Below are 17404 nucleotides of genomic sequence, written 5' to 3'. Positions count from 1 at the left end.
TTTAATACTTTACACAGATTGTAAGTTTATATATATATATATATATATATATATATATATATATATATATATATATATATATATATATATATATATATATATACACACACACACACAATTCTGCGTTAACGCTAAGTGCCCACCCATTTCTTTGTAACCTTATTTTCTATTTCCTGACTTACTGGATATGGTATTTTAAACATATTTTCAAATACCATTATTGATGAGTCTTTTTATTTATTTTTTTTATTATTATTATTTTGAAAATTATTGTCATCCAGGAAGACACTGAATGTGTATGGAGTTTAAAAGCACAGTGGAGCTTGTATTACCACATGACATCACAAAGTGGAATTGAGTATTTAGCATTTGAGACAAGAGCCTTAGCCTTATTATGCAGGGTTAGTGCAGTAACACGTGTGAATGAAACAAAAACACAACTGCAGATGTTTTTGATGAGGAAACATATCAGAAAATAGCATACTATGGGTCTCTGTCTCTCTTTCTCTCAATCAACAGAGAATTTAACACATTAGAGCATGTACTACATGTGAGAGACGCTTTGAGGTAACTTTGTTCTTATATCTGACAAAATAGTCCCATCATTCCCATAAATGCACTCCTTCAGCATTCACAGCTCCTTTCATTGGCACCTGATTTCTCTTAAAAGGATTTGGGAGCTCATCTCTTTCTGAACACGGCTGGTTCCACTGCGTCAGTCACACACAGACTGGCTTAGACATGCTCTGCGCCACAGATATTCCTGCGGCATCAGGTATATGAAATAGAAAGGTAGAGGGATGCTACGGGCTGCGCCAGCTTAAGAGGCAGTTCAGCTTTTCAGATGGCACTGACAGAAAGGAGAGGATCACATTATTCAAGCACAGTAAAGAGGGGTTATTTTACTTATATGGGGTATTAACTGCTAACACATAACATAGTTAGATTACCATGTTACCTTTAAATGTAAAACTGCTATATTAGCTGAAAATAATCTATTAACATGTTTCACTGTTGTTTTTGACGCTTTGAGTCTCCCCTCCTACTGCTCCCTGTGTTAAGTCACTCCTCCTTCAGAGCTCTGTCACAATACAATCAGTGTGCATTCCTCAAGAGGACACCGCAGATCATTGACGTACTGGGTGTGTGTGGTTGAGGTCTTCTTTTGGATAGACAGACCAAATGCCAGATCTACGGATAGACGGGGTGATCTTCTGAAGAGGAGCTCATACGGTGTGAATCCAGTGACTTCATTGCATGTGCAATTGTACGCATGCACAAGTAGTTTTATATATTTCCACCATTTACTTTTCTGCTTGCGCTCCAAGGTGCCCAACATGTTCAATAAGGTTCAGCTAAATCACTCCACTGGGTTACCTTGTGGATAGTAATGGGTGATATGCGTTTTCTTCATTCCAGTCACCATGCAGAGCTCTTCAGCTTGGATTCAACATCTGGCCCTAATCTGTATCTGGGCACCCAGGAATACCGAAGTTGACTATGAAATCATTCAGCAAGCATCTGGCAACAGTCTTCGGAGTAAGGATAGCGACAATGGACTTCGGAAAATGGTCTGTTCAGACAAGAATGTCTTTTGTGTTACTGCTGTCAGGATCAAGTCCATATACAGTAGCTCCTGGGGTCGAGATGTTTTAATGTTGACTGATGTGGGCAGCGCGTTCTGGTATGGCCTTTCATCTCACACACTGATTACCAGTTTGGATCTTCCTCTCCACGTCAGATGACATCCTTGGCCAGAAGAGCCGCTGACATACCAGGTTGAGAGTTCTCTCTATCCCAATGTGGGCACATTGTCGTGAAGGCTAGTGAGGACTAAAGACCCAGGATCCAGAAGGCAAGACAAGCTGAAAAGTAGTGTGTCCATCTTCTTGTTGTATCCTGCAGAGGATTCCATCTCTTAACTCCAGTTTGTTTAGTTCTCTCAGCAGCAGAGGGAGTTCAGGAAGCTTGTATCTGATAGCAGGGACCCCTTTCTTGCGTGTCTCAAGCTGATGGGCTACTTCAAGGGCCTGCAAGCTGTTAGTCTCTCAGATCAAATGGAGAGAGTGCTGAAAGTTCCGCTTATCTTCAGAGCAATAGCTTTCTGTAATGCCATTGACATGGATGGAAAGAGATTCAGCAAGGGTGACAGGAGCTGAAGCAGAACTTTTAGCCAGGGAGTTCTCATAGATAACATTAACAATATCAAACGAGAGCCTAACCCTCTGCATCATCAGGTTTAGCCACACACTTTTTTTGGGAACTGCTTGATGAGACCATGTTCATCAGAAGAGAGCCCATCTTCTGGACTTGACTGATGTGGATGTCAATAGTGGGGCTTAAAGGAGTAAATTGAGAGAGTGACTGGCCACCTGTGGTTAGTGGCATCCAACTTTGCTGAGGTGAGTATGTATGTCACTGGGTTACTATCAGTTACTACAGTAAAGTTGGTGCTGTACAAGTGATCATGGAACTTGTCAGTCACGGTCCACAACTCTAGCTTAGGTGCCAGATATTGACTCACTAATGGACAACCCTTGGCTGGCATAGGCAATGTTACGAAATTGGCCTCCCCCTTCTTGATACAGCCCAGGAAAGATCTCAACTCCTTCAAATTTCTCAGAACTGGCCAGGATTTTAATGCCTCAGTTTTTTCCGGGTCTGTCTCCACCCCTTGCTCCGAAACCACATGACCAAGGTACTTCACTGAAGTTTGGCAAAACCGACATTTTTCTGGTGAGAGTTTCAACCCATAGACCAAGGAAATGGAGCAACCTCATGCTTCTCAAATATATCAGAGAAAATTATTATGTCATCCAGGAAAACAAGTTCCTCCTTCAGGTGCCAATCACCCATACATTTTTGCCCTGCCCCGGATTGCTTTGTTGTGTTCCTTTTTCTTGAGTGCTACCAGAGTTTGGTTTATTTGTGCACTGGGGTCTGATGTGGCCATCCTCGCCACAGCTGAAACAATAACCAGCTCTGGGCACTGTGAGGTGCCTGGGCATTGGGTTTGTCTGTCTTGTGTCAACTGGATGAAGGAGTGTAGGAGAAGGAAGGTAGCTGGAAGCTTAATTGACTGGCGGCAAGTAGCTCCTTTCTTATCACTATCAGTGCAGGCAAACTGAGCGTGGGAGGTGACCTTGTTGACGTGTCATTTCAGCAACCATGACAAAATTGCATGAGCAAATGTCTGATAACATTGTTTTCTGTAACTCCTCCCCTTTTTACAGCTTGACTCAGTGTGACTTGAAGGCACTGAAGATATGCCAATGGCTGCTGCCCTGCATTTTGAAGTGTCCATAAACTTTGCATAAAGTTCCTCCCCATCCTGAACTGTGCCATATGCAGACTTTAGAGTATGCAGGCTCTAGAGGTGACTGCTACTCAGGTTAATCAATTGTCACTATGTGATTAATCACACTTCATCACTCTGACTGAGTTGTGACCTCAGCAAGCACTGCATTATAGATTTTAACTCCCTACTTTTCAAATACATCTTTCTTTCTTTCTTTCTATTTTTTCTTTTCTTCGAAAGAAAAAAAAAAAGCACTGCTCAATTTTCCTCCTTGCTAGTTCACCAGTGTTAAATAAATAAATAAAATTAAAAATGGAATTCAGGTGATTATTAGCTAACATTTAAAATACTTAAGTTGTGGGAATGCACGATCAGAATGGAGGAAGTATGTGCCAAAACACTTTGCACTAAATGCGGCTAACGCTGCTTAGCATTAATGCCGCTTAGCATTAGCGCTACTTAGCATTAGCACCAATACTCACCAGTTCCTTAATAGGACATACGCTGTAACATGGAGGCATCGGCAAGTTCAAGGGCATAAGCTCCAAACATGAAACGAAAAGTTTTAGGAGTTAGCGATCTACCTGCAGCCATTCTCCATCCTAGCATTCCACTCATCTACCCACCAGTGCGCATCTGCTCTGTTTATTCTCTACACCATGGTTGCACTTCTGCATGGGGGCACCATGAAGTATGACAAGATTTCAGATTGCTATAATAACAGAGCTTACAGGCAGTTCAAGCAAGAATGTACAGAGTGTAAAATGTGTATAATCATATTGTATTAATAGATTTTATAGGCTGGGTTACAATTTTTCTTAAAGATGGGCTTCATGGGGGGGACATTTGTATGGCAGATCGGTAGTCATATATTGTAATTGTCAATTGATATGTGTTTTTTAATGTGTGTTCACCTGCTCAGGGACTGCAGATGGAAAGTAGCAGTAGCTAAATCTGGTGCAAATCATCTTTTCTTTGTAAGATTAATGAATTTGTACATGGTCCCTGTCAAATAAAGAATAAAGAAAGAAAGAAAGAAAGTCCTAAAACTTAAAATGCAAATGTCAAGTTGACTGAAATCAAGTTTAAATTCCAATAAAAGCAAAAATGCGTCTAAAATGTATGTATGTATTTATTTATTTATTAGAAGGACAATGTGGAGATACATTAAAAAGATGGCTGCACCAGATTTAGCAAAATGCTAATTTCCATCTGTAGTCCTTGTATGGCCCCATTCTTAATAAATAAAATCAATAGCTGATATTATTGAAGTCTTAATGTAGGAGGCAAATTTATCAGAAAGTGAACATGTATAAACTTTAATTAAATTAATATGGAGAACATAAACATAACTACTTGATTATTATTATTATTATTATTATTATTATTATTATTATTATTATTATTATTATTATTATTATTATCATTGTTGTTGTTTTTGTTATTGTTTATTTATTTATTTTTAAGTGGGAAAAATAAATGACACACGGGTGGGTGGTCACAGTTAAGCTCTAGGATTAGTCATGCTGCATGAACAGCATTACAGCATGGTCAAAGTAAGTTTTACTGTCCAAGACCTGTATTATAAATCTATTGTGTGTGCATTTGCAGGTATGACCGGAACAAACTGGTGTTGAAGGAAATCCACAACGTGCAGTATGTGACCTGTATGAACCCCACAGCCGGCAGCTTTACCATCAACCCTCGCCTCCAGGTATCTTTTTATACAATGGCACTTTCATAAGACATCCAAAAGTTGAACCCAAGCATTTATATTAAGGACATTTTACTTATTAAAAGTTCTATATTATGCAAAATTGACTAGATATTGTTACATATACATATACCAGTGATATATAGAAAGTAGGGCTGGGCACATTAACGTGTTTCATCGTGTTAACTCAAAAAATAATTTGTCGCAATTCATTATTTTGACGCACCTTATTGCAGGTCATGTGTATCAAACAAAAACCACAGGTTCAAAGAGCCCTGCTCCAGTCTGTGAGCCGTTGCGCCCTGCTGTACAGAGAACATGTCCATACAAATTTGGAAAATAATAAAATAGGCTACTACAATGCCTTTTGATATTATTTGGATTTCATTTTAAAGTAACTTGGATTTTTTTTTTCAACGTATCTGGGAACAAGCCAAAAACGCAAACCATTGGGTGAATACTGCAGTACATTTAGGCTAAAATAATAAAATAAACATAATATACATAATAATAATAATACATTTTATTTATATAGCACTTTTCAAGACACTCAAAGTCAAGTTTCACAATACATAAAAGAATAAAATATCACAAAATTTACAACATAAAATCAAACATTAAAAGCAATTTTGAACAGGTGAGTTTTGAGTTCTTTTTTGAAGGTCTTTTTTGAAGGTGGCAGTGAGTTCCAGAGGGTGGGGGCAGTGATGGAGAAGGCTCTGTCCCCCCAGGTTCGGAGCTTGGTCCTACAGGGCAGGGACAGGAGGTTGATGCTGGAGGAGCGGAGGGAGCGAGATGGAGTGTGGAGGTGGAGCAGGTCTGTGAGGTAAGGAGGGGCCAGGTTGTGGAGTGCTTTGAATGTGATGAGAAGGATTTTGAAGTGGATGCGCTGAGGGACGGGAAGCTAATGGAGCTTGTGGCGGACAGGGGTGATGTGTTCACGTGAGCGGGTGTGGGTGAGGAGCCAGGCAGCGGAGTTCTGAATGTACCGTAGTCTGTTGAGGGTTTTGGATGTCGATTCTGGATGTGCAGTAGTCGATTCTGGATGTGATGAATGCGTGGATGAGAGTTTCAGTGGCAGAGAAGGTGAGTGATAGGCGGAGACAGGCTATGTTTTTGAGGTGAAAGAATGCAGTCCGGGTTATGTGCTTGACATGAGGTTCAAATGAAAGAGTGGGGTCGAGGAGCACACCGAGGTTGCGGATGAGTGGGGATGGAGAGAGTGTGGTGTTGTCGAAGTGCAGGGTGAAGTGTTGTGAGGATTTGGTTATGTTGTGTGGACCGATGATGATGAAGTCAGTTTTGTTGCTGTTTAGTTTGAGGAAGTTGTGATTCATCCAGTTTTTGATGTCTGTTAGGCAGTGGGTGAGAGTGAAGTGGATGCTGGGGTTGATGGATGTTGTGAAGATGTAAAGTTGGATGTCGTCAGTGAAAGCGGAGACCGTGACCATGAATTATGTTGCCGAGGGGGAGGATGTAGAGAATGAAGAGGAGAGGACCAAGCACCGAACCTTGGGGGAATCCCTGCTGCAAGGGGGCTATGGAAGAGGAGCAATGGTTGATGTGGGTGAACTGTTACCGGTTCGTGAGGTAGGACTGGAGCCAGAAGAGAGCGGAGCCGGTGATGTTGAGTGAATTTTTGAGGCGGGACAGGAGGATGGAGTGGCTGATTGTGTCGAAGGCTGCAGTGAGGTCCAAGAGGATGAGGATGGAGAGGTGGCCGGAGTCGGAGGAGAGGAGGAGGTCATTTGTGAGTTTGAGCAAAGCTGTTTCGGTGCTGTGTTTGGGACGGAAGCCGGAGGGTTCATAGAGACTGTTGGAGGTGAGGTTTGGAATTGGGGTGGGTTTGGAATTGGGCGGCCACGACACGTTCTAGGATTTTTGACAGAAAGGGGAGGTTCGATATGGGATGGGAATTTGCACAGTTATCAGGGTCAAGGTTGGGTTTTTTGAGAATGGGGGTGATGGCAGCCAACTGGAGAGACTGTGGGACAGAACCGGAGGAGAGGAAGGAGTTTATGATTTGGGTGATCAGTGGAGAGAGTGCAGGAAGACAGGCTTTGATGAGAGGAGAGGGAATGGGATCCAGGGAGCATGTAGAATTTTAATGCTGGTCTATTGAGCTGTAAATGGAATCTATTTTGGACTGAAAGAAGGTTTGAAATTGATTGCATTTGTCAGTGGTGAAGGAAGATGAGGTGTTGTTATTGGGTTTTAGGAGTGTGTTTATTGTGGAAAAGAGAGCTTTGGGGTTATTGGAGCCGGAGTGGATGAGGTTGGAGTAATATTTGGACCAGGCGGAGTTTAGTGTGTCTTTGTATTGCTGTATGTAGTCTGTGTAGATTTGGAGATGGACAGTTAAACCAGATTTTGTTGTACAGTCTCTCAAGCTGGCGCTTACAGGACTTCATTTGATGGAGCTCAGGGGTGTACCAGGGGGCAGTATGGGTGAAGGAGACAGTTTTAGTTTTGTTGGGGGCCAGTTCATCAAGACAGGGGGAGAGGGCGCTGTTATGAGTGACAAGTTCAGAAGGGTTTTCAGACAGAGGGGGAAGGGAGGTAGCCAGTTTGGAGGAGAGAAGAACAGAAAGAGCAGGATTTTAGATTTCTGAAAGTTATTGTACGTTTTGCTTTATGGGCTGTGAGGGGAATTTGTATGTTGAAGGTTATGGCAAGGTGGTCAGATATGCAGAGGTTATGGCTGGAGAGATTGTTTATTGTGGGACCAGTGGAGCAAACCAGATCAAGAATGTGACCGTCAGTGTGAGTGGGGAAACTGACATGTTGAGTGATGTTGAAGCATTGAAGAAAGTCCATGAATTCAGCAGCGGGTTTGGAGTTGACATTGTCAGTGTGGAAATTAAAGTCACCAAGCAGAAGGATGGAGGATGATATGGCACTTAACTGAGTCAGAAAGTCTGTGAGTTCTGGAAGGAATGAGGGGTTGGGCTTCGGGGGGGGGGGGGGGGGGGGGGGAACTTTGTCACATATTGTAAATCACAACCACACAAATTTAAAAACATTTTCTTAGCACTTTATGTGAATGAGCAACACAAAATGGCACACAAGTGTGAAGTGGTAGGAAATATTTTACAAGATTTTCTAAAAAAAACAAAAAAAAAAAACAACTAAAAGTGCAGTGTGCAAAAGTATTCATCCCCCTTTTTCTTGAATGCAACCAATTGCTTTTAGAAGTTGCCTGATGATTTTGGAAAGATTGAATCTTAATTGCTAAAAAGAGTCCACCTGTGTGTAATTTTGTCTCAGTATGAATGCAGCTATGCGGTGAAGGCCACAGAATTTTGTTGAGAGAGTGTTGGGGAGCAAACCACAAAATGAAGTCAAAGGAGCACACCAAACAGGTCAGAGAAAAAGTTGTGATGAAGTTTAAGGCGAGGCTTGGATCTAAAAAGATTTCCTCAGCGTTGAAAATCTCAGCACTGTTCAATCCATCATCCGGAAATGGAAAGAGTATGACACAACTGCAAACCCACCCAGACATGGCCATCCACCAAAACTTACAGAACCAACAAGAAGAGCACTCATCAGAGATGCAGCCAGGAGGCCCATGGTGACTCTGGAACAGCTGCAGAGAGCCACAGCTCAGGTGTGGGAATCTGTTCACAGGACAACTATTAATCGCACACTACACGATTATTGAAGATTATAGAAGAGTGGCATGAAGAAAGCCACTGTTGAAAACCATCCATAAGAAGTCTTGTTTAGAGTTCATTAGAAGGCAGAAGGTGCTCTGGTCTGATCAGACCAAAATCTAACTTTTTGGCCTAAAAGCAAAATGCTACGTGTGGAGGAAAACTAACGCTGCACATCACTATGAAGACACCATCCCCACAGTCAAACACAGTGGTGGAACCATCATGCTGTGGGGGTGCTTTTCTTCAGCTAGAATAGGGAAGCTGGTCAGAATTAATAGGAAGGTGGATGGAGCTAAATATAGGGCAATCTTGGAAGAAATCCTGTTGGAGTCTGCAAAAGACTTGAGATTGGGGCGGGGGTTCACCTTCCAGCAGGATAATGATCCTAAACATAAAGCCAAAGCAACAATGGAATGGTTTAAAGCAAAACATATTCCAAAACAATGGCCCAGTGAAAGTCCGGACCTAAATCCAAAAAACTGCAATTCACAAATGGTCTCCATCAAATTTGACAGGGCTTGAACTGTTTTGCCAGGAAGAATGGGCAAACATTTCAGTCTGTAGATGTGCAAAGCTTGTGGAGACATGCAAAAGACTTGCAGCTGTAATTGCAGCAAAAGGTTTGTTTGTTGTAAATTTAATCTGTAAAGCTAATGCGCATAGAGTCAAGTGGATGCAAGACTCCTAATAATACACACATGAAACTCATGCTATTTTCATTTGCTCATTTATCCACTTTGTATTTTTCCAATAATTACTTTATTTGCATTTAAAGGTTGTTTGAGTTATCCTGGTTTGGTTGGGTATGTTTTTGATGAAGAGACAACATTATAAGATTGTGGCCTGTGTGTCAAAAATGTTTCCCACCCCTGGACTAGTAGCTGAGTACCATATCGGTATAAAAAAAAAAAAAAGAAAATCTGAATTACTTTTAATCCTGACTTTTAATCCACCCCCACCCATGATTTGAGTGTTGGCTAGCTAGTTTGTCCGTAAATTAAGATATGAACATTAATAATAGACCACTGAGCTGCCTTCTTTCCTCGAGGTTGCTCCTGCTAGTAACCAACAGGTTTGATTGACTGGTTTGCTAAGTGCCTGCTCTCTCCTAAACTAGCGGTGGGGCTAGAAAGGCCGGAGCTGAACGCTATGGGTGATGTCATAGTCATTTAGTCCACTTCTTTATGCAGTCTATGATTATAGATTGATCCACACATGACTGACCATCTTGCTCTGTCTCCCCAGCGGCACTTTTGCGTCTTTGCCCTGTCTTTTCCTGGAGCTGAGGCCCTTAGCTCCATCTACACGTCCATCCTGGTCCAGCACTTGAAGGCCTCCAGCTTCAGCAGCCTCCTGCCCAAGAGCTGCCCCACTATGGTGCAACTAGCCTTGGAACTCCACCACCGTGTTACCTCCACCTTCCTCCCCACTGCCCTCAAGTTCCACTATGTCTTCAACCTGCGCGACCTCTCCAACATTTTCCAGGTAGCGCAAAATTTTGAGACGGGAGCACGGCTAGTTAGACAAGCTTGTTTTTGGATCATGAGTTTGTATTGACCCTCCCAGGACTGACATATGTTTAGAATAGCTGTACACAAATTGTTTTTTATTGATACTTTACAACCAATAGCTGTGCATAAATTGTCTTTTATTGATATTTTACAACCAATGTCATCAACATTCCCTGGGGGGTGTGATGCTAACTGTAGACACAGCTCTGTGTGAAGCTCTGTTACTCAAGTTAGGCTTTAATATGAACTTTGTTTTAACACTTTTTCACCAGAACTGACTACAACAGGTGAAGTGATTTGCGGTTATCGATGTCCCTCTTAAATAACATTACAGTGAAAGCTAGCTAGCATATCTATATCTATCTATCCATCCATGTATACTGTATGTTTGTTCAATATAGCTTTAGATTTAGGGAATGTTACTGGGTCATTGGATTTTATGCTAATTTCAGCACTAATCGCTACATCAATAAACTATGCTAACACCATTGCAACATTAAAAGCTTTTGACCAAACATTTATGTGTAGTATAGTAGAGTACAGATTGTTCCAAAAATGACTGGCATCTTTTGAGCCACATGTTCAGTATTTTAGATTGGCAAACTTGGTCTAGTTTGTAGCTTGTGTTTGTAGGCAGTGGATCCTGCCAATGGAGAACATAATTAGCAGTGTGCAGAGTTCATTTAGTAGGTTGGAATAAGATGAACTGTGTACAACTGAATATTTATGCTGTTTCATAAAAGAGTGACCTCAGGTTGAGCTAACACAGTTCTAAAGTTGTGCTCTGTGAAGTTCATTCGCTCAGGGAGCACATGTTTTGTGTGGAGCTGTCGTTGGCTCAGCTGCCCATGTGGAAAAAGCAGGCTACTGTCACTAATTTCTCATCTAGGTGAGTATTGATTTAAGAGCCAGTGCTGAAAATGTGTAACAGAAAATACAATGGATTTGCACTTGCTGTTCTGGGGATTTCGTGTATTTAAATGAATGTAATATCAGAGCAGCGGCTGTCAGGGGAGAAGCTCTGGGCCATATTTCTGACACAGTCCTCCACGGCTCTGCGGAGGGCAGCCGCTCTCATTTAACTCTCTTGCATAATTAATACTGAGCCACTAAGAGCAAGGACTTTTTTCATCTTTCTATTCAGGAGTTTGTGAGACAGCTCCAAATTCACTCTCAGGCTGCTCCTATATACAGATGCACTGTGCTACAGATGCCCTGCTCCATTCAGAAGCATGCTGAAAGATTAAATGCATGCTATTTGGAATGTGAGTGTACTCTGTAAGTTTGTTTGTTTAGCTTCGTGTGCTGCAGATGGTTATCAGCTGTTATCTCAGAATGTTTAGATTCAATCAAATGATATACTAACGGTCATTTGTCAAAGAAAGACTTGTACTTTTGTACATTGTGTACTAAATGCTTTTGCAATGGTGGAGCAGAGAGAGCTGTGATACACAGAGATTGGGAAGAAATTAGTTAAGATACTATTCTGCAGCGCTCAGCAATTTTTAGTAAGTGCAGCTCAGGATAGTTAAGATTTGTCACATGTACAGTAAGTGCACATAGTGTAACGTACTCTCAAATTAATTTTGCTTTCTTCTTTAACTAGTCTTGAAACTGCCTTGCCTGCCTGCCCTGGTCTGCTGGGGTTTCACTCAGGTGAAATTATTTGCAGTATGGTATGGCTTTTTACTTTTTTTACTTTTTTTTTTTTTTTTTTTTTATACCAGTCCTTTACACTCATTTTAACACCACCAGTCACAGTGATATTTTTTGTGTATTTGGCTATGGTTTATTATTTAAACAGACTGCAATTTGTTAGCAGCTTTTGCTCCAACTAGAACTCATAGCTGCCTTGGGTCACTGTCTTGTTGGGTGGGTGGCTCATGACTGAACTAGCGCAATATATTTACCTGGACTATTATGCTATTAATTTCAATGTGTATCTTAATTTATTCAATTATAGGCATTTGAAAAACAAGGCATTCTAACTGTAAATAGTATTGCCTTTCCGCAGATCTGACCTGTAATTTGGACAGGCGGCAACACCTGCTTTTCAATTTGGGGATAGATTGAAGTTTGATACAGACATACAGATATTGTGGATTTTAGTAACCCATTAAAGTACTTGTTTTTTTGTTTTTTGCAATGAAAGTCACACACACACCCCATCCTTCATCACTTGATAAACATTGAATAATAGTTGGATTTTTTTATAGTGCCTTTTCCCAAATCACTTTACAGTTCATTATTCAGTTAACATTCTCAGTGATTGTAAGCCACTAAATGTTGCCACAACTGTCCTGGGGCAGACTGACGACAGCCAGGCTGTCAATCTGTGACATCTGCCCCCCACACACCAATCACTCATGCACACACCTCATTTGTACTAAGCAAAGAAGTGCCTTGCCTGAGACAATTTCCACTAAAGCCACAGCCATCTCACTGTGGGACCTGGATTATAACCCTGCTTTGCTTCCGAGATCAGTCATCATTGGGCATTGACAAGCCAGCATGGCCACATGTAATTTTTGCAAAACAGCTCCTTTATAACCCAGCATGTAACACGTATGCTCCCAGAATTCCAAGAACTGTGGATGGACCTTGTTTGAAGTTGTCTCTGCTCTAACTTGTGCAGCTCGTAACTCTAACTCCCCCGGACAGCTGTGTGCGAGATGGAGGAAGCTTTAGAAGTGCACAACAAATGTTCCCTAATTGTAAAGATGACGGCTGAATGTGTGTCACTCAATGCCCACCTCTTTGACACTTCAGATGTTTGCCTTTGTTCTAAATAAATTGAACTTTTTGAGGTTATTTTTTTCTCAAATTTGCCACAGGGAAGTGTCTGATTATGATCAGTTCTAATGAGCTGTAAAGAAACAACTGGATGCAGGCAAACTCAAGGTTACTGCTTCATGAAAGAAAACAAAATAAAATCAGTGCTACTGTCACGATCCCTGTCTGTCCTGCCACTTTTTTGTTCTTTTTCCCCTCCCTTCTGAGTCTGAGCCTGGGGCTGGGGCGGAGATCTTGGCTTCTCCCGTGCACACCTGGAGCTAATCTGCAATCAGGTCCACCTGGGGAGGATAAGACAAGCCCCGACCTGACACTCAGCGCCAGATCATCCGCGTATCTCTGTGATCCCGCTGCCTGGATCCGCTCAGCTCTCCTGCCTCCAACCCTCTTCTCTACCGGTACTGTTTATCCCGTCTCAGTCTCTGCTACTCACGCTCTGTCCTTGGACCATGGCAAACACCCCGCTCCCAACTCACTGACTGATCTACTGTCATTTTTGCACTTGCGCTCCTGTAAAACTCCTTGCACTGCTAAACCTTTCCCCAAGTTCTGTCTTTTTGGTTCTTCCTGTCAGACGTTATGACAGAACGATCTGGTCAAAATGGACCAATCAGACTCGAGGCCAGATCAAACGCTACACTGGGTGTTTTTGCATCACAGAGTAATTATTGAACAGAACAAACAAACAATCCAGACCCTGCTATAACCACAATCTGACCCAGCAAGTATGTCAGCTTTCCAACCAGGACTCTCCCACCCTCAGCTCCCGCCATCGCCGTCTCTGGGATCACTGGACCCATATTCAAGTCAGCCCAGGCTCTGCCGGGGTTTTGTTTTTCAACGCACCTCCATGTTCCGACAACGTTCAGCCAGCTTTACATCCTGCGAAGCTAAAATATGCCACGTTTTTGTGAATTATTGAGGGGTAGAGCATTCCAATGGGCAGAGGCAACATTTTTGAACACTGATGACTTTTGACAGTTTTGTGAGTGAGTTAAGATTGTTAAGTCTTACCCAGGGATCCAGATCCGTGGCGGACTACACCATAGAGTTCTGGACATTGGCTGTGGAGGCAGACTGGACCAAACAGCATGTTAAAAGCTGTCTTCATAAAATGACTAAGTTTTCAGTTAAAAGATGAACTGGTTTCTCGCAATGACCCGGTGACCTGAGATCTTTGATTTCCCTAGCTAACTGAATCGACAATCGCTTGCCGCCAGAGAGAGAGATGCCATTCACCTGTCCGGACCGTGGTCCGCTCCGCTCCCCCGAGGAGCCTATGCAGCTGGGTCAAGCACGCCTGACTGTCGAGAAACACCTGTGACTCTGCCAGGCAGGTGAGTGCCTGTATTGTGGCAAACGGGGACACTTTCTTGCCACCTGCCCGGTGCGGCCAAAAGCGGGCACCCATCAGTGGGACTGGGAATACTGGTGGGTCAGCAACACATCCCCAGAGAAGAAAAATAATACATTTCAACTTGACGCTACTCTGTGCTTTTGCTCTATTGCCCTGCCCATCCTAGCCCTCATCGACTCTGGAGCGGAAGAGAATTTCCTGGACCAGCAAGGGGCCAAGCAGTCAGGGGTTAGGCTGGAGCCACTTGAACAAGCCCTCACAGCCCTAGCACTCAATGGTTAACCAAGGTAATGCATGTCACTGAGCCCATCACCCTAGTTTTGTCTGGCAACCACCACGAGACAAGGCGATTCCATGTCATATTTGCCCCCACTACACTGCTCATCTTGGGCCATCCCTGGCTGGTGGCTTACAACCCCGTCATTGACTGGGCTAGGGGAAATATGTCGGAGTGGAGTCCCTCTTGTCACGCCAACTGCTTGCAGTCAGCCCTGTCTCCCGCTGGGGGCGCCAACTCCATCCCTAGTCATCCTTTTCCTTCGGGTCTCTCCTCTGTACCGGAGGAGTACCATGATCTCCGGGACGTCTTCGGTAAGAGTGGGGCGCTCTTGCTTCCTCCTCACCACCCATATGACTGTGCCATAGATCTCTTGCCCGGCACCCCCTTGCATTCCAGCCATCTCTATAATCTCCCCAAACCAGAATGGGAGACTATGGAGCAGTATATTCAGGATTCCCTAACTGCGGGTATTATCCATACGTCCTCCTCTCCTATGGTTGCAGAGGTTTTCTTCGTTGCTAAGAAGGATAAAACAAATCCTACGAATGGAAGACTGCCTTTAAGACTCCATTAGGACATTTCAAATTCCTAGTCATGCCATTTGGACTAACCAATGCCCCAGCAGTCTTCCAGGCCCTTATCAACGACGTGCTTCGAGACTTTCTGAATTGTTTTGTTTTTGTGTACCTTGACAATATTCTGATAATTTCTCAGTCACCATAGGAACACCAGCACCACGTACGCCAGGTCCTCCAGCGTCTCCTAGAAAACAAACTTTACGTTAAGGCCGAGAAGTGTGAGTTCCACGCAGATAAGTTCAGTTTCCTGGGGTTCATCGTGGGGTGTGGACAGTTAAAGCTGATCCCAAAAAAATCAAAGCCGTTACTGATTGGTCTACACCAAATAACAGAAAACAACTTCAAAGATTTATCGGGTTTACCAATTTCTACAGGCGGTTCATCCAGGACTTTAGCCATGTTGTCGCACCCCTCACCAAACTCACTTCTCCCTCCAGACAGTTCAATTGGACCCCCGAAGCCCAGTGCCCCAGTTCATCATGGAGGCAGACGCTTCAGACACCAGCATTGGAGCTGTCCTTTCCCAAAGGTTTGAACCCCACAATCGTCTGTATCCCTGTGCCTTTTTCTCTCGTCGTTTGTCCCCAGCGGAAAGCAACTATGATGTGGGGGATTCGAGAGTTGGTGACAGTCAAGCTAACTCTGGAGGAATGCAGTCACTGGTTGGAGGGGGCGGAGCATCCTTTTCTGGTTTGAACGGACCACAAAAACCTTTCTTACATTCTATCCGCCAAACGCCTTAATTCCCGTAAGCCCGTTGGTTCGTATTCTTTAGCAGATTCAACTTCATACTCACCTATCGCCCAGAATCCTGTAATGTCAAACCGGATGCTCTCTCATGCCAGTTCTCTCAGAAGGAGACCACCACCGCTCCAGAGCTCATCATTCCCCCTACATGTGTTGTCGCAGCTGTCCAGTGGGAGATTGAAGACCTGGTCCAGGAGGCCCAATGCAACCACCCTGATCCAGGTAATGGCCCACCTGGAACTCTCTTTGTTCCAGACTCTGTCTGCTCCATGACTCCATTGCTCTCAGTTTGCCTGCTATTCAGGGGTCAATCGCACGCTCTCCCTCTTGAGACATCATTTCTGGTGGCCCACCGTTGACAAGGACACCAGGGATACCATTCTCCAATCCGGGGGCTGGACTAAAGCAGCTGCAGTCCGGCACCCCACTTCCGCTCCTAAATATCGACCAGGTCAGTCTGTCTGGCTTTCTTCCGAAAATATTCCACTTAAGATTGACTCCCAGAAACTCTCCTCGCTTCCTGGGCCCCTTCAAAATCACGAAGATTATTAACCCGTCTGCCATACAGCTTCAGCTTCCTCCTTCCCTCCGCATTCACCCTACATTCCACGTGTCCCCAGTCAAGCCTGTCCATACCAGCGACCTTCGCCCTCCGGCCTCCCGCCCGGGTCATGGATGGTAACCCGGCTTTTACTGTCCACCAGCTCATCGATGTCCACCAGCTGGGCAGGGGACTTCAATAGCTGGTGGATTGGGAAGGGTGTGGACCTGAAGAGTGCTCCTGTGTGCCTAGGGCGCGCAACCTTGACATCGAATTGGTCAGGGACTTTCACCGCGCCCATCCTGGGGGAGGAGGGGGGGGGGGGTTTGTCCTACCTTTTTTTTTGTTCTTTTTCCCCTCCCTTCTGTGTCTGAGCCTTGAGCTGGGGCGGAGATCTTGGCTCCTCTCGTGCACACCTGGAGCTAATCTGCAATCAGCTGTCAGCCAGGACCTGACACTCAGCTCCAGATCGCCCACGTATCTCTGTGATCCCGCTCCCTGGACCCGCTCAGCTCTCCTGCCTCCGACCCTGCTCTGTTCTACCGGTACTGTTCGTCCTGTCGCTGTCTCTGCTACTCACACTCTGCCCTTGGACCACAGCAAACACCCCGCTCCCGACTCACTAACTATCATTTTTGTACTTGCACTCCTGTAAATAAACACTGTTAAACCTCTCCCCAAGTTCTGTCTTTTTGGTCCCTCCTGTCAGATGTTACGACAGCTGCTTTCTTCTCCTCTACTCCCCTGTCCCTTTAGCGCTTCCCAAGTTTTCACTTCCCAACATACACGACCAGTCAAAGGTTTGGACACACATTTTCATTTATTGTTCTTCTTTATTTCCGTGATAATTTACATTTTAAATTCTCATTGAAAGGATCAAAACTATGAAGAGCACATGGGGAATATTGCAAAAAAACAACAAAACCTCA

At 43.8% G+C, this 17404-nt stretch overlaps 1 protein-coding gene across 2 annotated transcripts in view; it reads left to right on the top strand.

Moving 5' to 3' along the window:
* Positions 1–17404, top strand: part of dnah9 (dynein, axonemal, heavy chain 9) — a 612810-nt gene that overhangs the window by 177460 nt on the left and 417946 nt on the right. For both annotated transcript variants that reach the window (XM_033984465.1, XM_033984463.1), the window contains exons 46-47: positions 4910–5012; positions 9914–10153. In XM_033984465.1, the coding sequence (XP_033840356.1) occupies positions 4910–5012; positions 9914–10153 (343 nt within the window). The remainder of the gene's footprint in view (positions 1–4909; positions 5013–9913; positions 10154–17404) is intronic.

Source organism: Periophthalmus magnuspinnatus, chromosome 19 (genome assembly GCF_009829125.3).
Source record: "Periophthalmus magnuspinnatus isolate fPerMag1 chromosome 19, fPerMag1.2.pri, whole genome shotgun sequence".
In the NCBI taxonomy this organism is placed as follows: domain Eukaryota; kingdom Metazoa; phylum Chordata; class Actinopteri; order Gobiiformes; family Gobiidae; genus Periophthalmus; species Periophthalmus magnuspinnatus.
This window is presented reverse-complemented; position numbering and strand designations above follow the sequence as displayed.